The 27987-nt window shown below is 42.9% G+C and overlaps 1 protein-coding gene across 1 annotated transcript in view; it reads right to left on the bottom strand.

Annotated features, from left to right (window-relative positions):
• Positions 1-4335: 4335 nt before the first annotated feature.
• The window catches only part of nmbr (neuromedin B receptor), a 62983-nt gene continuing 39331 nt past the window's right edge, over positions 4336-27987 (bottom strand). The window contains exon 3 of the mRNA XM_072266851.1: positions 4336-4722. Coding sequence (XP_072122952.1) covers positions 4336-4722 — 387 coding nt within the window. The remainder of the gene's footprint in view (positions 4723-27987) is intronic.

Raw genomic sequence — 27987 nt, 5'->3', positions numbered from 1 at the left:
AGGAAGTTTATGGTCATGCGCTTTGGTAGAAGGAATGAAAACACAGACTATTTTCTAAGCAGACAGAAAATTCAAAAATCTGAGGTGCAAAGGGACTTGTGAGTCCTCATGCAGGATTTCCTAAAGGTTAACTTGCAGATTAAACTTGTGGTGAGGAAGGCATACGCAATGTTAGTATTCATTTCAAAAGGACTAGAATATAAAAGTAAGGATGTAATGTTGAGATCTTGTAATGCACTGGTGAGGCCTCACTTGGAGTATTGTGAGCAGTTTTGGGCCCCCTGTCTAAGAAAGATTGTGCTGAGGAGGTTCCAGAGGAGGTTCACGAAAACAATTCCGGGAATGAAAGGATTATCCTATGCGAAGTGTTTGATGGCTCTCCCTTCATGTGCCTTGCGCGTTACACATTTGGGCGATCATGGCTCTCCACATCGAACAATCCCTCGCAGCGTCAATGATATCTCGCACACTTAGATTTGTTAGTTCTTTCACAGAGTCCATATATTTTCTTCTTTGCCTTCCTCTCCGCGTTTTCCAGGCACACGGCCTTGTAACATAAGGCATTCTATTTCTCCCTTTCTGATGACATGGCCCAGGAATTTAAGTCTCCTCTCATTTAATGTTCTCATTAAAGATCTTTTTGTATGGGCACATTGGAGTACTGTCTCATTAGTTACCCTATCTCTATATGATATTTTCAGCATTCTTCTAAGAAACCACATTTCTGTTGCTTCTAAGTTTCTTTGGAGTTCTGGTGTTATAGTCCATGTTTCGGAAGCATACAGCAAGATTGACCAGATGTAACATTTTAGTAGCCTAAGCCTCGTTGTCATAGAAATGTGTCTGTTGGTAAAAATGGGTTTCATTTTTGGAAGTTGGTTTTGGCAATGGCAATTCTTCTTTTTATTTCTACTTTACTTCTAGCATCTCGTGATATAAAACTATCAAGGTAATTAAAGCTGGTCTTTTGTTCAATCTCTTGGTTACCGATGTACAATTGGCAGTTGGGAGTATCCTGCTGTTTTGATAATACCATACATTTCATTTTTTTACAGTTGATGGTTAGACCATAATCTGAACTTGTTTGTACTACTTTGTCTAGGAGGATTTGTAGGTCTTCTGCAGCACTTGCTATTAAGGGTGGTATCGTCTGCATATCTTATACTGTTGATGTTAACACCTCCAATTTTTATCCCATCTAGGTCTTCTACTTCTCTGAGAATCATTTCACTATAGATATTAAATAATTCCGGTGAGGCATCGCATCCCTGTCTAACTCCTCTTTGAATTTTAGTCCAACTGCTTATATCATCATCAATTTTTACCGCTGCCATTTGATTCCAATATAAATTTTGAAGCAGTTGTTGGTCCTTTTCGTCAATGTTTAGTTTAGCGAGAAGTTGAAATAATTTTTCATGTTGCACTTTGTCGAATGCTTTAGTGAAATCAATAAAACATAAAAAGACATCATTTTGATATTCAATTGCCCTTACTGAAAGCATTCGTATTTTGAAAATTGCGTTCCTAGTTCCTCTATCCTCAATTAACCCATATTGCAGTTTAGAAGCTTCAGATCTTAACTTGTTTTTAATTCGACTCAGAACAATTCTCAACAAAATCTTTATTATGTGACTCATAAGACTGATTGTTCTATAATTTTCGCTGTCAATAGTTCCAGGAATTTTTGGCAGAGTTATAAATACTGATTTCAAGAGATCATCAGGCAATACACCAGACTCATATATGCCATTAAATTTCAAAAAGATTATCTATGCCCAGATCTTCTAGGGCTTGTATCATTTCCACTGAAATTTCATCAGGTCCAGTGGCTTTACCATATTTCATGCTTTTCATTGCTTCAGTTATTTCTTCTTTGGTAATAGGTGGCTGAGAATTAGGGTGTTTAATATCTGGGGATTCCCTTCTATTATCTTCAAAAAGCTGCTCTATATACTGAATCCACCTCTCACATACTTTATGTGGATCTGATAGTATGGATCCATCTGCTGATCTTATGCATCCTGTAGAGGAGGTTTTCTTAATTCCAGTAATTTCTTTAATTATCTTGTGCATTTCTTTGCTGTTGTTAATATGGCCTTCTACTTCATTGCATTTTTGATTCAGCCATTCTTCCTTTGCAATATTGCACAATTATCTGGTCCGTCTGTCTAGCTCTCTGTATTGCCCTTCATTATTCTTCACTAACCTTCTTTGTTCCATCAGATCTAAAATTTCTTGGGTTATCCACCCCTTGTTGGTGTGTTGGATTTCTTGTACTGGGATTATCTCCTCTGCTGATTGCTGTATAGCATATTTAAATCTGTCCCAAAGAGGTGTTGTTTTGTTTTCGTTGACATGTTCTTCTACAGCTGTTTTGAGTTGTTGCTTAAGTATAATATCATTTTTAAGTTCTCCCAACATATACTTTTTTTTCTTTTTTCAATGTTTCAGTTTGTTTAATTTTGTTTGCTATTACTGGATGGTGATCTGAACCACAGTCTACTCCTGGGTGGGCTTTAGAATTTGTGATATTATTTCTAAAGCATTCATTGATGGTAATGAAATCTATTTGATTCCTTGTTCTATCTCCAGGGCTAATCCAAGTACACAATCCTCATGGATGGTTTTTTATACCAAGTACTGGGTCTGTACTTGCTGGAAATTATAAGAATGAGGGGTGGATCTTTTTGAAACCTATTGAATAGTGAAGGGCCTGGATAGAGTGGATGTGAAGAGGAAGTTTCCTATAGTGGGGGAGCCTTGGACCAGAGGGCACAGCCTCAGAGTAGGGAGACGTTTATTTAGAATGAAGATGAGGAAGAATTTCTTTAGCCAGGGAATAGTGAACCTGTGGGATTCATTGCCAAAGGTGTCTGTGGAGGCCAGGTCATTAGGTGCATTTAAGGCAGAGGTTGATAGGTTCTTCATTAATCAAGGTGTGAAAGGTCACAGAGAGAAGGCAGGAGAATGCACTCGAGATGAAAAATAGATCAGCCAAATGGCCTAATTTTTCTCCTATCTCTTATGGTGTTACGTTTTGGTAGTAGGAGAGAGCAGGATCTGAGGGTATAGCCTCAGAAGGGAGATGAGGAGGAATATCTTCAGGCAGAGGGGGATGAATCTGCGGAATTCATTGCCACATAGGACTTTGGAGGTCAAGTCATTGCGTGAATGCAAAGCAGAGTTTGGTATGTTTTTTACTGGTAAAGGGATTCAGGCATGTACGGAAAAGGCTGAACAATGAGGTCTGAAAATATTCAGCCACGATTGAAAGGCAGAGCAAACTCAGTGGGAAGAATGACCTAATTCTGCTCCTACCTCTTAAGGCCTTTTATTGAACTCCAGAGGTAATTCGGAAATAGCTCCTTGGAGAGTGCTGAGATCACAAGCAGGTGCTACTTAAATGCATCTACTTTACTGTAATGAAGCCATCCTTAAACCATCTCCCCTGGATGTGGAGAGCAGCGTGGCCTCGTGGTTTATGCTACTCCTAATTACTCCCAGTGGTTCTGGGTTCGGTCCCCATCCAACCCAACCCCACCCTCAATGCTTCAGTTTCCCCTCACGTCCCCAGGGGGCACTGGCAGGTTAATTAGCCACTGCAAATTACTATTTGGTGTGGCGTAATGGCACAGGGCTCAAGAGTGCTCGAGAGGGAGAATAGGTTTGTGACTTGTGTAAGAGAAGGGGAGCAACACACACAAAATGCTGGAGGAACTCAGCAAGTCAGGCAACATCTATGGAGGGGATTAAACTGTCGATGCTTTGGGACAACACTCAGCCATTCTCTTCTCACTTGCCCATCACCTCCCTCTTGTTCCCCTCCTCCTTCCCTTTCTCCCATAGTCCACTCTTCTTTCTTATTAGATTTCTTCTTCTTCAGCCATTTACTTCTTCCAACAATCACCTCCCAGCTTCGCACTTCATCCCCCTCCCACACCCACCCAACTTCCCCGTTACCTGTTCTCACTTGTCACTTTAGAGCTTATACTTATTCCCCTACCCCCACCTTCTTATTCCGGCTTCTTCCCTTCCTTTCCAATCCTTTCGAGGGTCTTGGCCCAAAATGTCAACTGCTTATTCCCCTCCATAGACACTGCCTGACCTGCTGAGCTCCTCCAGCATTTTGTGTATTGCTCAAGATCATCTCGTATTTTTGAGGGAAAGGAAACTCGCAGAGGCTCAACGGGCCAAATGGTCTCCTCCCAGCTTGCATGAGAAAAGGGAGAGGGGCATCTGCATTCTCTCCACTCGTCATTTTGGCTGCTGAGATTTGTGAGGCTTTTCCGATGAATGTGGATGTGTGCCAGGTGATGGAGGGAGACGCACGCTGCTTCACGCCATTGACTCCTGCTTGAGGCTGAGTCCGTTGGCGACAATGTTCCTGTTGCTGCTCCTGATGGATGTCATGCGCATGGCGGAGGTGCTCTGGAAGTAGCTGTTGGAGGCAGAGCGGTGGCGGTGCCCCCTGCAGCGCAGGTTGTTGTTGAAGTGCCTCCGGAAGGTCTCGCTCAGCAGGTAAAGGGCAAACGGATTGACGCAGGAGTTGCAGAAACTCATCACCCGGCCCAGCACGGTGACCACAAAGTGCCCGAGGGAAGTGTCGATCTGGCCATAATGGAAGGAGCGGTACATGTACAGCACGTGGTTGGGGAACCAGCACAGAGCAAACAGGCCAACGAATACCAGCACGATCTTGGCAAGACGCTTCCGTGTTTCCATCTGGAAGGCAAAGGAAAACAACAAAGTAGCAGAAGGTGATTCAGCCCTTTGCCTTCTTCTAGCCCTTATTTCCCTCTCACACGACCATCAACTCTCTCTTATCTGAAGCAACTTACTCATGTAACACGTTAGCACTCTCACCCCCTCAGGAAGAAGTGAAGAGATTAATTTGCGATATCCGTTCATCGAGCATCGCTGGGCAATAGCTGCCAAAGGGTTACAACTTAAATCGGTACATTTAAATCGGCAGCTTGGATTATTATTGGTACATGTACCAAGGTTCAGTGAAAAACATTGCATGCCATCCATACAAATCATCACATCACATCAGTGCATCAAAGTTCAAAGTATATTTATCTTCAAGGTACATTTATGCACCACATAATAAATAAATAAAGGCATCTGTTAGTCTTGCGAGACCATGGATCTGCGCCTGGAAAGTCTTCACTCTCCAGGACACAGGACTGGACAAGGTTGTATGGAAGGCCAGCAGTTGCCCATGCTGCAAGTCTCCCCTCTCCACAACACCGATGTTGTCTAAGGGAAGGGCATTAGGACCCATACAGCTTGGCACCGGTGTCGTCGCAGAGCAATGTGTGATTAAGTGCCTTGCTCAAGGACACAGCACGTTGCCTCGGCTGGGGCTCCGAACTCACGACCTTCAGGTTGCTAGTCCAATGTCTTAACCACTTGGCCACGTGCCCATATGCACCATATATTATCCTGCGATTCATGTCCTTGTCAGCATTCGCAGTAGAATGGCGATACAGAACAGAATCAATGAAAATCTACACATAACGGCTGACCACTGTTCAAAGGCGGGCAAACTGTGCTAATAACTAAATAGATAGATCGATTGATTGATAGATAAATAAATAATACTGAGCACATGAGCTGCAGAGTCCATAGGCTGTGCAATCAGTCCAGAGTTGAGATGTCTGAAGTTATCCACACTGGTTCAGAAACTGCTCCTGAACCTGGTGGTAAGGCTTCTGTGCCTCCTTCCCAGTGGCAACAGCTAGAAGAGAGCATGGACTGCATGGTGGGTCTGCTTTCTTGTGGTGTGGGACCTTAGTACAGTCTGTCATTGAGCAAACATACTCTTTCCCTGGCCACCCTTTTGTTTTTAATGCTTGTATGAAATGCCTTGATGTTTCCTTTAATCCTGCTCACTAAGGATATTTCATGTTCCTTTTAGGCCCCCTGGTTCTTTGTTTTAAATTCTTTCAGAATCAGAATCAAGCTTATTATCACTGCCGTATGCCATGAAATTTGTTTTGTGGCAGCAGTACAATACAAGACATAAAAATTACTATAAATTACAATTAAAAATAATAGATAAGTAATGCTGAAGAGGTTTATTATTGTTGCATGTACTGAGATACAGTGAAAAGTTTGCCTTGCATATCGTTCATACAGATCATATCATTACACAGTGCATTGAGGTAGAACAAGGCAAAACAATAACAATGCAGAATAAAATTTAAAAACTACAGAGAAAGTACCGGTAAACAATAAAGCACAAGAGCATATTGAGGTGGATTGTGAGGTCAAGAGTCCATCAGATATAGGAGAAGAATTAGGCCATTTGGCCCATTGAGTCTGCTCCACCATTTCATCATGGCTGATCCAATTTTCCTCTTAGCCCCAAACTCCTGCCAACTCCCCATATCCCTTCATGCTTGACCAATCAAAAATCTATCAACCTCTGCCTTAACTATACATAAAGACTTGGTCTCCACAGCCACTTGTGGCAAAGAATTCCAAAGATTCACCACTCAGATTCATTCAAGAGTCTGATAACAATGGGATAGAAGCTAAGATAATAGCCAAGTTGTTTGTGGTGAATTCTGGGAACCTGACATCGCCCTTATTTACACTCTTTCTGTAAGATCTCAGTCAGTGTGGTAAAGATTATTGAGACAGGTCTACACTACTGATGGACAGGTGCTGGGAGCAGCTCTGTTCTCTAAGCTGGTCCGAACATTCACAGCTTCTGGCTGCAGAGCTGCTGAATTAACCGAGTGCGCTGGAGTCGCTTATTGTGGGAAAGAATTATAGCGTAAAACACCAGAGACAGACAGTTCCACTCATCCAGCTGTGAAGCCACTGTCAGAATTAATTTAGAGTATCTTATCACTTGGTCATCTGGCTAAGGGACATAGGGTTGCATAAACAGCACTGAGAAATATCTTCTTGCTAAAGGAACAGTGCCAGGGTGATAAACCTCAGATGGCAAAAGCCTGTGAGTGCATTCTTGACTTCTGGCAGCAGGTATCCGGTGACTCAACGTTTGTGAAAATTTTCACGTAGGAAGGGAAAACTCAGCCAATTTATGCAGTCCAATTGTTCCCTCAATGTCAGCCAAGCAAAAGAACTGGTCATTGACTTTAAGAAAGGGGGTGATGCATACACCAATGGTGCAGAGGGCTTCAAGTTTGTCAAAGCCAACATCACCAACAGCCCATCCTAGTCCAACCATGTGGGTTCCACAACCAAGAAAGCTCACCAATGCCTCAGCTTCCCAGCAGGCTAAAGACATTTTGCATGTTCTATTTGAGCCTCAGCAAATTTTTATCAATGTAACATTGAAAGCATCTTATCTGGACACAGCTCAGCACATCATGGAAACCAGCCTCCCCTCTATGGACTCTGTCTCAACTTCTCACTACTTCAGTAAAGCAGCCAGCATAATCAACGATCTGCCCACTCGAGACGTTTTATCTTTGCCCCATCCCCTCCTGTTTGGCAGAAAATACAGAAGTCTGAAAGCACATATCACCAAGATCAAGGACAACTTTTACACTGCTGTAATAAGAATATTGAATTGTCCCCTTGTACAATAAAGCAGAACCTTAACCAGACATTCTACCTCGTTATTACTTTGTGTTTTACTGTCTACCTGCACTGCACTTTTTTTGTAACTGTAACACTTTATTCTGCATTTTCACTTATTCTCTTCTCACTGCTACAGGAGCCTATGCCACACACCGCCAGGTTCAAGAACAGTTATCACCCTCAACCATCAAGCTCGTGAACCAGTGTGGCTAACTTAAGTTATTTCAATTGGAATGATCACTGAACACACCTCAACACTGAACTGATCCCACAACCTATAGAATCACTTTCAAATATTCTACAACTCATGTTCTCCGCACTATTTATTTATTTATTTATTTATTATTACAGTGGATTCTGGTTAATCAGGACATATCGGGACTAGTATATTATGGTCCATTTAAGCAGCTGCCCCAATCAGTCGAGGTTTCATGGAAATAGTTAAAAAGGTTTAAAAAAGACAAACTATCATTTAACTGAGTTACAAATTATGTATTGAAATGAAATACAGAACAAATCAGAACACTATAAATGGTGTTTTAGTTTCTAATAGTTATCAACAAAGGAATTCTGAGGAAGCTTAAACGAGCATCGCTCCCCACTAACATCTTAACTACATTCTACAGGGGCGTGGTTGAGAGGGTGCTGACCTTTTGCATCACAACCTGGTACTCCAGCTGCAGTGCTGTCGACAAAAAAGCCTTGCAGAGGGTGGTTAAGGGAGCAGAGAAGGTTATTGGGGTCTCCCTACCTTCTGTCCAAGACCTCTTTCAGAGTCGATGCCTCCAGAAGACACGATACATCATTAAAGACCCCTCACACCCTCTCCATGAACTGTTTGTTCTTCTGCCATCAGGCAAACGTTACAGGAGCATCAAAACTAAAACCACGAGGCTACTAAACAGCTTCCTCCCACAGGCAGTCAGACTGCTAAATAGCTGCTCTACCTGACTCTGCTTTGGACACTTTTAACTTGCACTGGACACTTATAACTTGATTTTAACTGACATGTGGCTGTTGTGTTTTACTATTTATTGTTATGTTTATTATTTAGCGTTGCGTTTGTTATGTTATGATTGCACTGCTCCTGGGAAACGCTGTCTCATTCTGCCCTGCAGAGCTGATGTACGGTTAGAATGACAATAAAGTTTTTTGAATCTTGAATCTTGAATCTTGAATTCATCTCGTGGTAGTGTATGTTGTTGTGTTCTTTTGATTGACTGTAAATGAACAGAATCAGCACAGACACCTAGTGCAGATATGGACTGCCTTCATACACTGCTTTCAACAACTGCATCCTCCAAATCGTCAATCTCTTTGTAACATTTGAATCGATTGCTAATACCTTCAAATTCTTTATAGTTCCTAACTTGTTGAAGTAGTGAAATCATATAATTTTCACTGCCAACCATTTCTGGCGTCTGCAAGCTGAATGCTTGAAACCACGGTGAGAATTCAGAATTGCTTTACTACTTATTTCTCACCAACAATAATTGAGAAAAATCACTGCATTTTGAACAGATACATACAGTGTTATAAGTTTTCATATTTTATTGTTTTACAACATTGAATCACAGTGGATTCAATTTGCCTTTTTTGACACTGATCAACAGAAAAGATTCCTTTGCATCAAAGTGAAAACAAATTTCTACAAATTAGTCTAAACTTTTTACAATTATTAAACACAAAATAATTGATTGCATAATTAATCACCCCCTTCAAGTCAGTATTTAGTAGATACACCTTTGGTAGCATTTACAGACTTGTGTCTGTGTGGATAGGTCTCTATCAGCTTTGCATATCTCGACACTGCAATTTTTCCCTATTCTTCTTTACAAAACTGCTCATGCTCTGTCAGATTGCATGGGGATCATGAGTGAATAGTACTTTTCAAGTCCAGCCACAAATTCTCAATTTGATTGAGGTCTGGACTCTGATTTGGCCACTCCAGGACATTAACTTTGTTGTTTTTAAGCCCTTCCTGTGTAGCTTTATGCTTGGGGACATTGTATTGCTGGAAAACAAATCTTCTCCCAAGTCTCAGTTCTTTTTCAGACTGGATTAGGCTTTCCTCCAGGATTTCCCTGTGTTTAGCTACATTCATTTTACCCTCTACCTTCACAAGCCTTCCAGGGCCTGCTGCAGTGAAGCATCCCCACAGCATGATACAGTCACCATCACGCTTCATGGTAGGAATAGTGTGTTTTTGATGATGTGTTTAGTTTACACCAAACATAGCATTTAGACTGATGGCTAAAAAGCTCAATTTTGGTTTCATCAGACACAGAATCTTCTTCCTGCTGACTTAAAAGTCTCCCACATGCCTTTTGGCAAACGTGAGACAAGCCTTCATTTGGTTTTCTCTTTGCCACTCTCTCATAAGACTACGACTGGTGAAGCACCCGGGCAACAGTTGTTGTATGCGTAGTTTCTCCCATCTCAGCTACTGAAGCTTGTAACTCCTCCAGAGTTGTCATAGGTCTCTTGGTGGCCTCCCTCACTTGTCCCCTTCTTGCACGGTCACTCAGCTTTTGAGGACGGCCTGCTCTGGGCAGATTTACAGCTGTGCCATATTCTTTCCATTTCTTGATGAGTGGCATAACTGTACTTCAAGGGATATTCAGTGACTTGGAAATTTTCTTGTATCCATCTCCTGATTTGTGCTTTTCAATAACCATAAGACCATAAGACCATAAGACTGTAGATATAGGAGCAAAATTAGGCCATTCGGCCCATTGAGTCTGCTTCACTATTCCATCATGGCTAATCCCAGATCCTACTCAACCCTATACACCTGCCTTCTCACCATATCCTTTAATGCCCTGACCAATCAGGAAACGATCAACTTCTGCCTTAAATATACGCATGGACTTGGCCTCCACCACAGTCTGTCGCAGAGCATTCCACAGCTTTACTACTGTCTAGCTAAAAAAATTCCTCCTTACCTCTATTCTAAAAGGGTGTCCCCTCAATTTTGAGGCTATACCTTCTAGTCTGGATACCCCACCATGGGAAACATCCTCTCCACATCCACCCTATCTAGTCCTTTCAACATTCAGTAGGTTTCAATGAGATCCCTATGCATTCTTCTGAATTCCAACGAGTACAGGGCCAAACCTGCCAAATGCTCCTCATATGTTAACTCCTTCATTTCCAGTATCATCCTCTTGCACCTCCTCTGGACTCTCTCCAATGACAACACAAGTTTTCTGAGATAAAGGGCCCAACACTACTGACAATACTCCAAGTGTGGCCGGCCTAGTGTTTTATAAATCCTCAGCATTATCTCCTTGCTTTTATATTCTATTCCTCTTGAAATAAATGCCAACATTGCATTTGCCTTCTTTACCACAGACTCAGCCTGTAACTTACCCTTTTGGGTGTCTTGCATGAGGACTCCTAATTTCCTTTGCACCTCTGATGTTTGAACCTTCTCCCCATTAAGGTAATAGCCTGCACTATGTTTCCTATTACCAAAATGCATGATCATACATTTCCCAACACTACACCATCTGCCACTTTTTTGCCCTTTCTTCCAATCTGTCTACATCCTGCTGCAATCGCATTGCTTCCTCAGCTCTACTGACCTCTCCACCTATCTTTGTATCACTGCAAATTTTGCCAAAAAGCCATCAATTCCACCTCCTAAATCATTGACAAACAATGTGAAAGGCAGCGGTCTCAGTATTGACCCCTGCAGAACACCATTAGTCACTGGTAGCCAACCAGAAAAGGACCTTTTTATTCCCACTCACTGTCTCCTGCCCGTCAGCCATTCTGCTTTCCTGTAATGTCATATTATTTTATCTTGTTAAGCAGCCTCATGTTTGGCACCTAATCAAATGTCCTCTGAAAACCCAGGTATATCCTTGCCTTTGCCCACCCAGCTTGTTACTTCCTTGAAGAACTCTAACAGATTTGTCAGACAAGATTTCCCGTTACCATGCTGACTTCGCCTTATCTCATCATTGGTCTCCAGATAACTCGAAACCTCATCCTCATTAATAGACTCTATCCCTTTCCCAGCTGCTGAGGTGAGGCTAACTGACTTTAATTTCCCTTCTTTTGCCTTCCTCCCCTCTTAAAGAGTGGAATGACATTTGCAATCTTCCAGTCCTCCAAAACCATGCCAGAATCAAGTGATTTTTGAAAGATTGTGACTAATGCGTCCGTTATCTCTTCAGCAACCTCTCTCAGGACTCTGGGATGTAGTCCATCTAGCCCAAGTGACTCAATCACCTTATGACCTTTCAGTTTGCTCAGCACTTTTTACTTCGTAATAGCAATGACACTCACAGACCTGTGGCACACTGCTAGTGTCTTCCAGAGTGAAGATAGGTCCAATGTACCCATTGAATTCATCTGCCATTTCTTTGTCCCACATTAGTACCTCACCAGCATTATTTTCCAGTGGTGCAATATCAACTCTCACCTCCCTTTTACTGTTTATATAACTGAAAAACCTTTTGGTATCCTGTTTATGGTATCGGCTAGTCTGCCCTCATGTTTCATATTTTCCCTTATAGCTTTTTTAGTTGCCTTTTGTTGGATTTTAAAAGCTTCCCAATCATCCAACTTCCCACTCACTTTTGCCACCTTATATGCCCTTTCCTTGGCTTTTATGCACTTTGTCAGCCACAGTTGCCTAGCCCTGCAATTTGAGAACTTCTTCCTTCCTTCCTCTGTGAGACATATCCATCCTGCGCCTTGTGAACTATTCCCAGAAATTTCAGCCATCTCTGCTCTGCTGTCATCCCTACCAGTATCCTCCTCCAATCCAATCCACCTGGGTAAGCCTCTGTAATCTCCTTTATTTCTTTTCACAGAGTTAATTGGAGTGTTTTTTTTTGTCTTCATAGTGTGGTTTTTTGCCTGGATAGTGACTCACCAGCAGTTGGACCTTGCAGATACAAGTGTATTTTTACCACAATCAATTGAAACACCCTGACTGTATACGGTGATCTCCATTTCACTAATCATGTCTCTTCTAATATCAACTGGCTGCACCAGTGATGATTTAGTGTGTCATATTAAAGAGGATGAATATTTATGCAATCAATGATTTTGTTTTTTATATTTGTAATTAATTTAGATCATTTTGTAGAGATCTGCTTTCACTTTGCTTTCATTTTGCTTTCACAAATCCATGCTGACTTTGTCCGATGATTTCACCATTTTCCAAATGTGCTGTTATCACATCTTTGATAACTGACTCTAGCATTTTCCCCACCACCAATGTCAGACTTACCGGTCTGTATTTCCCCAGTTTCTCTCTCCCTCCTTTTTTAAAAAGTGGTATTACATTAGCCACCCTCCAATCCTCAGGAACTAGTCCAGAATGTAACGAGTTTTGAAAAATTATCACTAATGCATCTACTATTTCTTGGGCTACTTCCTTAAGCACTCTAGGATGCAGTCCATCTGGCCCTGGGGATTTATCTGCCTTCAATCCTTTCAATTTACCTAACACCACTTCCCTACTAACATGTATTTCCCTCAGTTCCTCCATTTCACTAGACCCTCTTTTTTGTTCTTTAAGAGTTGGCCTAAATAAGTGGCTGCCCTGATTAATCAATTGAGCAATTAACCAGAATGCACTATATTATTATTTGTTTTTCATATTTGCACAGTTTTTCTTCTTTTGCACATTGGTTGTTTGTCAGTCTTTGTGTGGCGGTTTTCATCAATTCCACCATATTTCTTTATTCTACTGTGAATGTCTGCAAAAAGTAAATTTCAGGGTAGTATATGGTGACAAATATGTACTTTGATACCAAACATTTCAAGCTCATCATTGAGCATTCTACGAGGAGCTTTGTTGCAGGGAAGCACCATCTATCACCAGGGATCCCCACCACCCAGGTTATGCTGTCTTCTCGCTGCTGCCATCATGAAGAAGGTACAGGAGTCTCAGGACTCACACCACCAGTTATCACCCCTGAACCTTCTGCTTCTTAAACCAGAGGGGATAACTTCATTCACCTTCACTTGCTCCATCATTGAAATGTTCTCACAACCTATTCACTCACTTTCAAAATATTCTTGATCTCATGTTCTCACTACTTACTGTTTATTTTTTTTTAATACTTTGTTCAAAGCTCAAGCTGGTAAAACTTGCAGTACAGGCATAGCCAAGCACACTCATTTCTCAGTTGCGAGGAACTTTTAGACTATTCTGGTGGTGTTTAGTATTGTGGCTTTCTGGAGATTTAAATAGATATTACTGTGTAGCCCTAATTGTTTAATGCTATTGTGTAGTGACTTTGGGTTGTAGATATTACTATTGGGACAATATATACCCTGTTCATGTTCCAAGGTCCTTCGATTTCCTCTTTTAATTCAGCATATTTCTGGTGGTTTTCAGTTATTGATATCTGTGTGTTGTGTATACTTGGAATGGATTTATTATTAAGTAAGTTGTTTTTGGCGTGTTTATCCTGTAATATTACATCCAGACTGTTAGTATGGATTGTCCTATCTGTAATAATGGATTGGTTGTAATATAATTTCAGGGATTCTGACTCTAAAACTGGATCATGCTTGAATTTATAGTAAGGTACAGTTTCCTTTATGAGTTTATATATTAAAGCAAGATTTTAGTGAATGATGTTTGCCACTTGATTGTGCCTGTGTGAGGAATCAAATTGAGTTAAACTGCTGCAGGATTCTGTAATGTGATGGATTTTTTCTGGTTTCTCTTTGCATTTTCTACATCTATCATCTTGAATTTGTTGGTCTTTTATTATGTACTTTTGATAATTCCTTGTGTTAAGCACCTGGTGCTGTATTGCTGCAATTATTACTATTATTGCAACATTTTTTCTCAGCTCGAGCTGCTAAAACCTGAGGTACGGCATAGCCAAGCACGCTCGGCTCTCAATTGCTAGGAACTACCGTACTTTTCTTGTGGTGTTTAGCATTGTAGCTTTCTGGAGATTTACATAGATATTACTGTTTAGCCCTAATTCTTTAATGCTATTGTGCAGTGCCTTTCAGACGATACCAGTTGTCGATATTACGATTGGGACAATGTATACCCTATTCATGTTCCATAGTCTTTCAATTTTCTATTTTAATTCAGCATATTTCTAGTGTTTTTCACTTATTGATTTCTGTATGTTATGTGTGGTTGGAATGGCTATTATTATAAGTAGAAGCATTTTTTTTTATTTTCTTTTTTGTATTTGTACAGCTTGTTGTCAATTACACAGTGGTTGTCCGCCTCTTAGTGCGGTCTCTCATCGATTCTGTTATGGTAATTATTCTATTATGGATTAATTGAGTATCCCTACAGGAAAATGAATCTTAGGGTTGTATATGGTGACATATATGTACTTTGATAATAAATTTACTTTAAACAGTGCAATTTACTTTGAACTTTGAATGACTCCCTGTTGACAGCTTGCTTGTTCTGAAGATGAACCCCCAACTCCACGCGACTCCTTCTGTCTACAGTTTGAGCGGGCTGCCAGAACAAGTTTATTTATTTATTAATAGTGATACAACACGGATTAGATATTTCCTGCCCTTCGAGCCATGCCACCTAGAAAACTCCCGATTTAATCCTAGCCTAATCACGGGGTAATTTACAATGACCTACTAACCTGCCAACCAGTACGTCTTTGGACTGTGGGAGGAAACTGGAGCACCCGGAGGAAACCCACACAGTCACGGGAAGAACATACTAACCTCTTACAGGCAGCAGTGGGAATTGAACCTGGGTCGCCTGTACCGTAAAGCTTTTGTGCTAACCACTGTGCTACCCTGCTACCCCAAATGTTCCAAGCAGACATGATAGCAATAAACAAGAGGTACTTAGTACAGGCAGGTATAGAGGAATATGGACAATATGCAAGAAAATGTTATTTGCTTAGTTTGGCATTATAGCTGGAACAGACATAGAGGACCAAAGACTTGTTCCATAAAAGCTGGATCATTGACTTCCTTAACTGAAGACCATAGTCAGTATGAATTAGATTAGATTAGATTGTGAGAACACGCATTCCTCTTTTATTGTCATTTAGTAATGCATGCATTAAGAAATGATACAATATTCCTCCGGTGTGATATCACAGAAACGCAGGACAGACCAAGACTGAAAAACTGACAAAAACCACATAATTATAACATATAGTTACAACAGTGCAACAATACCATAACTTGATAAAGAACAGGGCACAGGCACAGTAAAAAAGTTCAAAGTCTCTCGAAAGTCCCACATCTCATGCAGACGGGAGAAGGAAGAAAACTCTCCCTGCCATGCCCGACCACAGTCCGACTCTGAGTCGTCCGAAAACTTTGAGCCTCCGACCGGCCCTCCGACACCGAGTACCAAGCATTATCTCTGCTGAACGCTTCGACCCCAGCCTCGGTCGCCAGCAGTAGGCAAAGCCGGGGATTTTGGGGCCTTCCCTCCGGAGATTCTCGATCGCACAGTAGCAGCGGCAGCGAACCGGGCATTTCAGATGTTTCTCCAGATGTTCCTCTGTGCTTCTCACATCTGTCTCCATCAAATCAGAATTGTGCACGGCATCCTACTTACAAATACGATATCATTTCACCGGAGAGCTGCACGTGCTGCGTCGCAAAGCCATCTTCTCCTCCCACCTTTCCAACATCTCCTTCTCACAGGCAATCAACATCGGTGCACTCTAAGGATATGTACTCAGCACCCTGCTCTTTTCTTTCTACACTCATGACAGTGTGGCTAGGCACAGCTCAAACACCATTGATAAATTTCCTGTTGGCAGGAAATCTACTGTTGTTGTCAGTAGATTCTCAGATGGCAATGAGGAAGTGTACAGGAGTCAGATATTGGTAGGGTAGTGTCACAACAACTTGGCACTCAGTGTCAGCAACGCCGTGAAATTCTTTGCAGACTTCAGGAAGGGGAATATGAAGCAGTCCTCATCAAGGGGTCAGCGGTGGAATGGGTGTGCAGATTTGAGTTTCTGGGCAGCAACATCTCAGAGGACTATGCTGGGCACAACACATCGACAGAATCATGAAAATAAAACATGTCAGTGGCTCTACTTTGTTAGGAGCTTGAGGAGGTTTGGTCTTAAAATTTTCTACAGGTCTGCAGTGCATATCATTCTGACTGGTTGTATTTTCATCTGGTATGGATGCTCCAATCTGCAGGATCAAACAAAGTTGTTGACTCAGCCAGCTCCATCATGGTCACAACCTCCCCTGCCATCGAGGGCATTTCAAAAGGTAGTGCTTCAAGAAGGCAGCACTCATCGCAAAGGACCTCACCATTTGGAACATGCTCTCTTCTCGTCACTACCATCAGGGAGAAGGTACAGGAGCCTGAAGATTCATACTCAGTGATTCAGGGATAATTTCCTCCCCTCTCCCATCAGTGGGTCAGCACAGTGGCATAGTGGTTAGCACAATGCTTTACAGGGACCCGGGTTCAATTCCCACTGCTGCCTGTAAGGAGTTTGTATGTTCTCCCCGTGACCATGTGGGTTTCCTCCAGGTGCTCTGGTTTCTTCCCACAGTCCAAAGATATACCGGTTGGTAGGTTAATTAGTCATTGTAAATTGTCCTGTGATTAGATCTCTCACAACTACCTGGACTATACCTCGTCCCATCCTGCTACTTGAAAAAGCACCAACCCCTTCTCTCAATTCCTCCATCACCGCCACATCTGCTCTCAGGATGAGGCTTTTCATTCTAGAACAAAGGAGATGTCCTCCTTTTTCAAAGAAAAGGGCTTCCCTTCTTCCACCATCAACACTGCCCTCAACTGCATCTCTTCCATTTTATGCACATCTGCCCTATTACTCCACCCTCCCCCACCCTACCAGGCATAGGGTTCCTCTTGTCCTCACCTACCACCCCAAAAGCCTCTGCGTCCAGCACATAATCCTCTGAAACTTCTGCGACCTCCAACGGGATCCCACCACCAAACACATCTTTCCTTCCCCTGCCCACTTTCTGCTTTCCACAGGGATCGCTCCCTACGCGACTCCCTTGTCCATTCTTCCCTCCCCACTGATCTCCCTCCTTTGTAAGTGGAAGAAGTGCTACACCTGCCCTTACATCTCCTCCCTCACTACCATTCAGGGCCCTAAATAGTCCTTTCAGGTGATGCAACACTTCACCTGTGAGTCTGTCGGGGTCATATTCTGCAGTTGGTGCTCCTGCTCTAGCTTTTTGTATATTGGTGAGATCTGACATAGATTGGGAGACCGTTGCACTGAGCATCTACACTCCATCCACCAGAACAAGCGAGGTCTCCCAGTGGCCACCCATTTTGATTTGACTTCCCATTTCCATTCTGATATGTCCATCCATGGCCTCCTCAGCTGTCGGGATAAAGCCACATTTAGGTTGGAGGAACAACACCTTATATTCCATTTGGGTAGCCTCCAACCTGATGGCATGAACATAGATTTCTCAAACTTCGGGTAATGTCCTCCACCACCCCCCTTTCACCATTTTCCATCCCCTTGTCCCTCTCTCCTTGCCCGCCCATCACCTCCCTCTGATGCTCATCCCCCCTCTTTTTTCTTTTTTCCTTGACCTTCTGTTTCTCACCAATCAATTTCCCATCTCTTTGCTTCATCCCTCCCCCTCCAAGTTTCACCCATCGCCTGGCGTTTCTCTCTCCCCTCCCACCACCTTTCAAATCTACTCCTCGGCTTTTTTTCTCCAGTCCTGCCGAAGGGTTTCAGCTTAAAACGTCGACTGTACTTTTTTCCCATTGATGCTGCCTGGCCTGCTGAGCTCCTCCAGCATTTTGTGTGTGTTTTATTAAATCAGGGTTGCTGGGCGGGTGGCTTGAATGGCGAGAAAGGCTTAAACAAATCAATAAATTTCTGAACAGACAATGAACCCATGAACACTATCTAGACATTCCTTTTATGTTGCACTATTTATTTAATTCTGTAATTTTTAGTAATATTACATCTTTCCACTGCACAGAAAACAACAAAATAATCGCTATTTCAGTCAATGATAATAAACCCGACTTTGATTCTGAACTCTTACGTAAGTCAGATTTATATCTCTATTTTTTTTTCAAATTAGAGTAAAATTGCCAAGTTGCTGTGATGAGATTTAAGCTCAGGCCTCTAGATTATTATGTTAGATTGTAAAATGCTGCCTGACCCGCTGAGTTCCTTTGTGTTCATTCCTCCAGATTATTAACCCACTGTTCAGTATTGTAACTATGGTAACAGTACACTTTGGCCTAAGCAGAAATCAAGAAAATAACACTTACATTTCAACAAACTTTTGAAAGCCATTTTGCTTCACTATCTGACCACAAGAGGGAACTGAACAATACAATCTCTTAAAGGCTGTTAAAGTCATTTTCAGGATGCAATTGCAATCATGTATTGCCTGGTCTCCTAGGAATCATGAACATGATCAGTCTATAGTGGTGGTGGGAATCAGGAACTCGGCATAATCTGACCTTAGAAGCAAGGAAAGGTTGGACAAACATGGATTGATTCCTCTGGAGTGTCGGGGACTCAGGGGAGACCTGATGGAGCTTTATAAAATTATGAGAGTTATGGATAGGGGAGATAGAGTCTTTTTCCTGAAGTATAAATGTCAAACGCTGTAGGCCATACCTTTAAATTGAGAGAGGCAAAGATTAAAGGGACAACGCACAGTCCAACACAGGAAAAGCCCTCCCCACCATTGAGCACACGGTCAACAAGCACTGCCACGGGAAAGTAACATCCGTCATCAAACACCCCCACAACCAGACCTTGCTCTCTTCTCACTGCTGCCATCAGAAAGGGGGTACAGGAGCCTTAGGTCCCTCATCACTCGGCTCAGGGACAGTTATTACCCTTCAACCATCGGGCTCCTAAACCAGTGTGGGTAACTACACTCACCTCAACTCTGAACTGATTCCACAACCTATGGACTCACTTTCAAGGACTCTACTTCTCCTGTTCTCAGTAATATTTATTCATATATTTATTATTATTGTTATTTTTATGTATTTGCACAATTTGTCTACTTTTGCACGTTGGTTGGTTGTCAGCCTTTGTGTGTAGCATTTCATTGATTCTATTGCATTTCTTAGGTCTACTGTGAATACCTGAAAGAAAATGACTCTGAGTTTAGTATATGGTGACATTTATGTATTTTGATAATAAATTTACATTGAACTTTGAAGTTTCTTACACAAAGATTAGTAAGTGCCTAGAAGGTGCTGTCAGAATGCTGGTGGTAGAAGCAGGTTTGACAGTGGTGTTCAATCGACTTTCAGACAGGCTGATGAACATACGGGGAATGGAGAGATTTGAATCATTGTTCAGGCACATAAGTGCAGTTTAATTGACATCATGATCAGCTCAGATATTGTGGGCTGAAGCGCCAATTCTGCAGAAAATTAGATAACAGTGCTACTCCCTTCAATTTCTCCACATGTTTCAAATTCACCACCACTGGAAGCTTTGCTACATGCCTTTGTGTGCCCATAAGGCCGTAAGACATCGGAGAAGAATTAGGTCATTCATTCCATCTCGTCTGTTCCACTATTCCATCATGGCTGATTTATTATCCCTCTCAATCCCATTCTTCTGCCTTCTTACAATAACTTTTGATGCCCTGACTAATCAAGAACTTATCAACATCCTCTTTAAATATATTTAATATCTTGGCTTCCGCAGCCAAATGTAGCAATGAATTCTGCAGATTCACCATGTTCTGCCTAAAGAAATTTCTCCTCACCTCTGTTCTAAATGGACATCCCTCTAATCTGAGGCTGTGCCCTCTGATCCTAGAGTCGCCCACTATAGCAAACATCCTCCCCACATCTACTCTATCCAGACCCAGTGCAATGAGTTTCAATGAGATTCCCCCTTCATTCTTCTAAACTCCAGCGAGAACAGGCCCAGACCCACTAAGTGCTCCTCATACGTTAACTCTTTTATCCCAAGAATCATTTTAGTGAACCCTCTCCAATGTCAGCACATCTTTTCTTAAATAAGCTGTCCAAAATTGCTCACAGTACTCCAAATATAGTCTGACCAATGTCTTATAAAGCCTTAGCATTACATCCTTACGCTTATATTCCTTAGAACAGACAGTGCAGAGAGCAGTGGGCTCTGCCCATCACAGGCACTGCCCTTGGTAATATCTTCATGAGGGACGGCCTCAGAAGGGCAATATCTGTCATCAATCTTCCCACCATCCACCATCCAGCCATGCTGTCTCTCAGGGTACCATCAGGCAGGAGGTACAGAGGACTGAAGTCCCACAGCACCACATTCAAGAACAGCTACTTCCCTTCAACCATTCGGTTTTTGAACAAGCGTACAGAACCTTAAACACGACATCAGTACAGCAACACTGTGACCACTTTGAACTACAATCAACTTTTTAGTAAAAATTGGAGTTAATTTGTTTCTGTTTTTTGCCTTGTCATCACTGTTCACCTGACGCTATGTGTCTGTGATGCTGCTGAAAATATTTCTAGTCGTCGCAACTGACAATAAAATTGGCTTTGATGTAATTAAATCAGGTTAGCAAAAAGAAAAACAGAATACAGAATAATGTTTTGCAGTTGCAGAGGTAAACTAAGTAAAGTACAAGGGTTCATCGTGGCTATCCCTCGAGGTCGAGGATGATGGTTTTCATTCTGTTGATGGGCTCTCAGATGGCCTATGAGTCCAATCTTGGGGTTAGATTGACCTTGGAGTGGGTTAAAAAGTCAGCACCACATCAAAGAGCCCGTATTGTTCAGAGATGTTGTACTTTCAATGTTCTATCACACTGACACCAAGTCATTCAGTGTAAAGCAAGGCAGCCTAATCGCCTGGACGCTACTTCATATCATTGCCTTATAAAAAATGAAAGACTTGTACAGTACTTGTAGACCACTTTTCAGGATGGCCAAAGCAATGAAATTATAATGTAATTACGGTATCTCTGATGAAGAGGGATTGCTGTAAATGATAGAAAGGGAAAGTCAATTTCCAGGGAGCAAGATCCCAGGAGTGTAAAAAAGATTGGCATATACAAGCGAGACTGCAGAGGCTGGAAATTTTTCACAAAAAATTCCTGGAGAAACCCAACACAACTTCAGGATTGAAGGACATCCATTTAGAACTGAGATGCATAGAAATTACTTTAGTCGGAGGGTGGTAAATCTGTGGAATTTGTTGCCATGAGCAGCTGTGGAGGCCAAGTCATTGGGTGTATTTAAGGCAGAGATAGGTTCTTGATGAGCCAGGGCATCAAAGGGTATGGGGAGAAGGCAGGGGAGTGGGGATGACTGGAAGAATTGGATCAGCCCATGATTGAATGGCGGAGCAGACTCGATGGGCTGAATGGTCTACTTCTGCTCCTATATCTTATGGTCTTATGGCCAGGCAGCACCTATGGAACGTAACGTAGCAATTAGCACAATCGCTTTATAGCACCAGAAATCAACCTGTCTGGGTTTCCTCCGCGTGCTCCGGTTTCCTCCCACATTAAAACCACGCACAGGTTAGGGCTGGTGGGCAGTGGGCAGTGGGCATGCTATGTTGGCACTGGAACTGTGGCGACACTTGCTGCAGGCTGGCGGCCCCCAGCTCAATTCTCACTGATTTGACACAAACGACACATTTCACTGTACGTTTCAAAGTTTCAATGAACATGTGAGAAATAAAGCTGATCTTTAATGTGTAACACTCGATGTTTCAGGCTGAGACCCTTCATTAGGACTGGAATGGAAGGGAGCAGAAGACAGAAGCCAAGAGATCTGTTTTAGCAATTCCTTTTGAGAGGTAAATACATATTAGACCATGAGACCATAAGACATAGGAGCACACCATGTCCACTCCACCATTCCATTGTGGCTGATTTATTCTCAACCCCATTCTCCTGCCTTCTCCCAAAAACCTTTGTCATCTTCACTAATTTAGAACCTCTGCTTTAAACATATCCAATAACTTGGTCTCCAAAGCCACCCTGTACACAGATTAGCCACCCTCTGACTAAAGAAATATCTGCTCATCATTGTTTTAAATGTTATGATAGTCATGGGAGACTTTAACATGCAGGTAGATCATCCATGATTGAATGGTGGAGTAGACTCGATGGGCCAAATGGCCTAATTTTGTTCCTGTGTCTTATGGTTCTTCTATTCTGAGGCTGTGCCCTCAGGTCCTATCATAAACTGAGGGGTCATGGATCCCATGTTGGGAACCCCTGTCCTAGACTCTCTCACTATTGGAAACATCCTCTCCACATCCACTCTATCAATACCCTTTCAATATTCTATAGGTTTGATCCCCTTCATTCTTCTCAAATCCAGTGAGTCCCAGCCAATCTTAGTACAAAAAGCCTGCTTGTATTTACCCTATCTATACCCCTCATAATTTTGTATACCTCTATCAAATTCCCTTTCAATCTTCTGTGTTCTATGTACATACATCTACGGATGCTTCTGGACACATCTTCAGTGATGTTCCTGGAATCATCGGGTGTTTCGGGTCTTTCAACATCATACACCCTCCTCCAGGTGACCCAGCCGGGGCTGATCAGACCCCAGCTTGTGTCCAGATGGCTAGCTACTTATGACTCCATGGCTCCCCTCTTTTGAGCCACGGCCATCTTGGGAATAAAGTCCTAACCTATTCAATCTTTCCTTACAACTCAGGTCCTCCAGTCCTGGAAATATCCTTGTAAATTTTCTCTTATTTAGCTTGGTGACCAAAGCTGCACACAATACTCCAAACTGGGCCTCACCAATGTTTTATACAATTTCAACATAACATCCGATCATCCCAATACCTGAATTTATGAAGGCCAATGTACCAGTAGCTTTCGTTACAACCCTATCTACCTGTGATGCCACTTTTAATGAATTATGGACCTGTATTCTCAGATCCCTCTTCTACCACAGTGCCCTACTGCTCACTGTGCAACTCCTATGCTGTTTTGTCCTCCCATGTTGCTACAGTAAACTGTTACTGGCAGTGTCATAGATCATTTGCACTGGATGGTAGCAGGATGTTCAGTAGGTTAAAGGATTGGCGCACCATCTTCCATTTCTCAGCCCATTTTCAGCTGGTCCAGGTCCCGCTGCAAGCCGTGATATAGTTTTCCTCGCTGTCCACTATACACAGCGGTGTCATCCGCAAATTTGCTGATCCAGTTAACCACATTATCATCCAGATTGTTGATATAGATGAGAAACAGCAATAGATCCAGCACTGATCCCTGCGGCACCAGAAGTCACAGGCCTCCAGTCAGAGAGGCAACCATCTACTACCACTCTCTGGCTTCTCCCACAAAGCCAAAGTCTAATCCGATTTGCTACCTCTTAGGGGAGGAGCTCAGGAGGACGATGGCACCTAACGGCAACTCCTTTGCTTGCTTCTTCGGAAACAGCTCTATTTCTACCTTTAATATCTTTATTTTTTCCCTTTCAGGGTTCTTTTGAAGACCCTGACCTGGAGTTACAAGCAAGCTTCGGTTCTTTGCAGGAATGAGACCCGTTCTCGGGATCCATGACTGGCCGCTATTTGACATGCCAAGGGTTTGGCCTGAGAATCTCGATCATGTTCGGAAGCCTAAGACCTCGGGGCTCTGGAGACAGGCGGATCGAGGGTCGGTGTCACAGCCAGACACTCGTGTGTCGTCGGGGAGGCCGGAAAATCTTTTGCTGTGGGTCTGAAGACCTGAGGTTTTTGACATCTTCAGACACAGAGCTCGAAAAAAAGCGTCGAAACGGACTTTTAACATCATAAACCAGCGGGTTCTTGTTATGTCTTCCACCGGCTGTGAAAATGGAGGACACCTCCCCCTCCCTTGCCAGGGAGAGAGAGAACCTGTGCGTTGTCGAATTCGGATGAAATGCAATGCTTTTGGGTTAACTGCAAGGTCTGTGTCTTTGCTATTGCTTAGCACACGCTTGGGCTCGGTGATTGTACAGATGTGCGTTTAATTTTGCTGGTAGCGGGAGCTGGAGGGGACTTGGGGATTTTCATGTTCTTTGAGGCATTTCTCTGTTTTCGTGGATGTTTTGCAAAGAAAAGGTATTTCAAGGATGTATATTGTATACATTTCTCTGACATTAAGCTTGACCTTTGAACCTTTGAACCTTATTCAAAGCCGAGCAACTGAACCTTCTTGACCAACCTCCCAAGTAGTACCTTGTCAAATGCCTTGCTAAAGTCCACGCAGACAACATCCACTGCCTTGCCTTCATCAACTTTCCTTGTAACTACCTTGAAAAACACTATAAGACTGGTTAGACATGACCTACCAGGCACAAAGCCATTCTAACTATCCTTAAATCAGTTCATGCCAATGCAAATACTTTGCGTATATATCCAGTCCCTCAGAATACATTCCAATAACTTTCTATGACCGATGTCAGGCTCACAGGCCCATAATTCCTGGTTTAATTTTAGAGTTTCTTGAACAGTGAAACAACATTGACCATCCTCTGATCCTCAGGTACCTCATCTGTTGCTAAGGGTGATTTAAATATCTCTGCTAGAGCCCCAGCAATTTCTGGTTTTGAGCCTGGAGGTCCCGGTGTGGATGCTATGTAGCTTCCTCCCTGATTGGAGTGGGACAAACAGTCCATGAACAGGGTGGGTGGGATCCTTCATGATGTTACTTGCCCTTTTCCAACACCTTTCTGTGTAATTGTCCTTGATAGCAGTTAGGCTGATGAAGGTGATAAGAGGGGCAGTTTTGACTACCTGTTGTAAAGCCCCCTTGTCTACGGTGCAGCAGATTCCTCAGCACAGTGATGCGACAGGGTGGTCTCTGCAGCACATCCGGAGATAAGTCATAGTCATACTTTATTGATCCCGGGGGAAATTGGATTTTCATTACAGTTGCTCCATAAATAATAAATAGTAATAAAACCATAAATAGTTAAATAGTTATATGTAAATTATGCCAGGAAATAAATCCAGGACCAGCCTATTGGCTCAGGGTGTCTGACCCTCCAAGGGAGGAGTTGTAAAGTTTGATGGCCACAGGCAGGAATGACTTCCTATGACGCTCAGTGCTGCATCTCGGAGGAATGAGTCTTTGGCTGAATGTACTCCTGTGCCCACCCAGTACATTATGTAGTGGATGGGGGACATTGACCAAGATGGCATGCAACTTGGACAGCATCCACTTTTCAGACACCACCGTGAGAGAGTCCAGTTCCATCCCCACAACGTTACTGGCCTTACGAATGAGTTTGTTGATTCTGTTGGTGTCTGCTACCCTCAGCTTGCTGCCCCAGCACACAACAGCAAACGTGATAGCACTGGCCACCACAGACTCGTAGAACATCCTCAGCATCATCCAGCAGATGTTAAAGGACCTCTGTCTCCTCAGGAAATAGAGACGGCTCTGACCCTTCTTGTAGACAGCCTCAGTGGTCTTTGACCAGTCCAGTTGATTGTCAATTCGTATAAATGTATATAATCCAGCTCTTTTCAGCTTCCTCAGAAAGGAATTGGTGAGGCTTCTTGAAGGTGTGGAATATATTCTGGGACCATGAGAGAACCAGGGAAAACAGCCCCAGCCTATCCAGTCTCTTTTCAGAACTTAAGTCCTCCAGTATGAAGGATAATTCTACATTTTTAATTTTTAAATTTTATTTTGCAATACAGAGTGGGCTCTTCCATCCCTTTGACCCATGTCACCCCAGCAACCTCACAACCCCGAGTATCGCTAACCTAATCACAGAACAATTTACAATGGGCAACTAACCTACATAGAATACCTTTGGACTGTGGGAGGAAGCCAGAACACCCGGGGAAAACCCATGGATTCCATGGGAAGGACATACAGAGATTCCGTACAGAGGACACCGGAAATGAACTCCAAACTTTGACGCCCCGAGCTGGAAAACTGTCTGTCTAACCGCTATGCTACAGTGACTGCCGGAGCGGGGTGCTTGTTCCCACTTTCTACTGAGTTACCCTCACCAGGCAATGCTAAACCTATGCCGAATGAACTGGTTTGGAATATAGTACTCAAACCCAGACAGCAGCCCTGGCCCACGTCCACTGTGATTATATTGTACAAGTAAGGCCCATCCACCGCTCAGACAGAATTACAATTTCATTTGTTCATCCAGCTCTATGTCAGAGAAAATGCATTAAATATAAACAAGTCTGACAGGGGCCACACCTTAAAGATCAGGGTGATCTGAGCAACAGTGGAATAACCTGTTCTAGGGTATCAATGCTGTTGACATGTGGCTAATTTTAATCAGTCTCAATGAACTGTGACAAGTCTTGTTTCCAAGGCAACCTTGTGTATTTTTCCTTATTATGTTTTTTTCTTCACACTGCGGTAAAGCATTCTGACTTGTTGCATCACCATCCAGTATGGAAGCACCAATGCAGAGGATCAGAAAGGGCTGCAGAGGGCTGTAGACTCAGCCTGCTCTATCATCACCATCGAGAACACCTTCCAAAGGCGGCTCAAGAAGGCAGCATCCTTAATGAAGGACCCCACCATCCAGGACATGCCATCTTCTCATTACTACCCTCAAGGAGGAAGTACAGGAGCCTGAAGACACACACTCAGCATTTTAGGAACAACCTTAGAAGGGAGGAGAAGATGGCGGCGCGACGCAGCGCGCACGGCCACTCTGAAATGCTATCGTATTTGTGAAGTAGGTTCCGTGCACAATCCTGATTTGATGGAGACAGACATGAGAAGCACGGAGGAACATTTGGAGAAACTTCTGAAATGCACGCTTCGCTGCCGCTGCTACTGTGCGATCGAGAATCTCCGGAGGGGAAGGCCCCAAATCCTCGGCTTTGCCTATTGCCTGTTGCTGGGGCCAGGGTCGAAACGCTCAGCAGAGATGGTTCTCGGTGCTCAGTGTCGGAGGCTGGATAAGTTCGGATGGACTTGAGAGTCGGCTGTGGTCGGGTGCTTCCAGGGTGCTGCATCGGAAAATTTGCGGCACTGAAGGTTCATGGCAGGGAGAGTTTCTCTTTCTTCTACCGTCTGTGTGAGATGATGGGACTTTCAAGAGACTTTGAGACTTTTTTACTGTGCCCATGGTCCATTCTTCATCAAATTACAGTATTGCTTTGCACTGTTGTAACTATATGTTATAATTATGTGGCTTTTGTCAGTTTTTTTTAGTCTTGGTTTGTCTTGTGTTTCTGTGATATCATACTGGAGGAACATTATATCTTTTCTTAATGCATGCATTACTAAATGACAATAAAAGAGGACTGTGTGCCCTCATAATCTAATCTAATCTAACCTCTTCCCCTCAGCCAGCGGATTTCTGAATGCTCCATGAACTTATCAACACCACCTCACTGTTTTAATAAACAAATAATCAATGCCTCGGCTCCAAACATTAACTATTCATTCATTTCCACAGATGCTGCCTGACCTGCTGAGTTCCTCCAGCACTTTGGGTGTGCTGCTCTGGACTTCCAGCATCTGCAGAATCTCTTATGTTTGCCTCACTCTTTGGAT

Source organism: Mobula birostris, chromosome 8, assembly GCF_030028105.1.
Source record: "Mobula birostris isolate sMobBir1 chromosome 8, sMobBir1.hap1, whole genome shotgun sequence".
Lineage (NCBI taxonomy): Eukaryota > Metazoa > Chordata > Chondrichthyes > Myliobatiformes > Myliobatidae > Mobula > Mobula birostris.
This window is presented reverse-complemented; position numbering and strand designations above follow the sequence as displayed.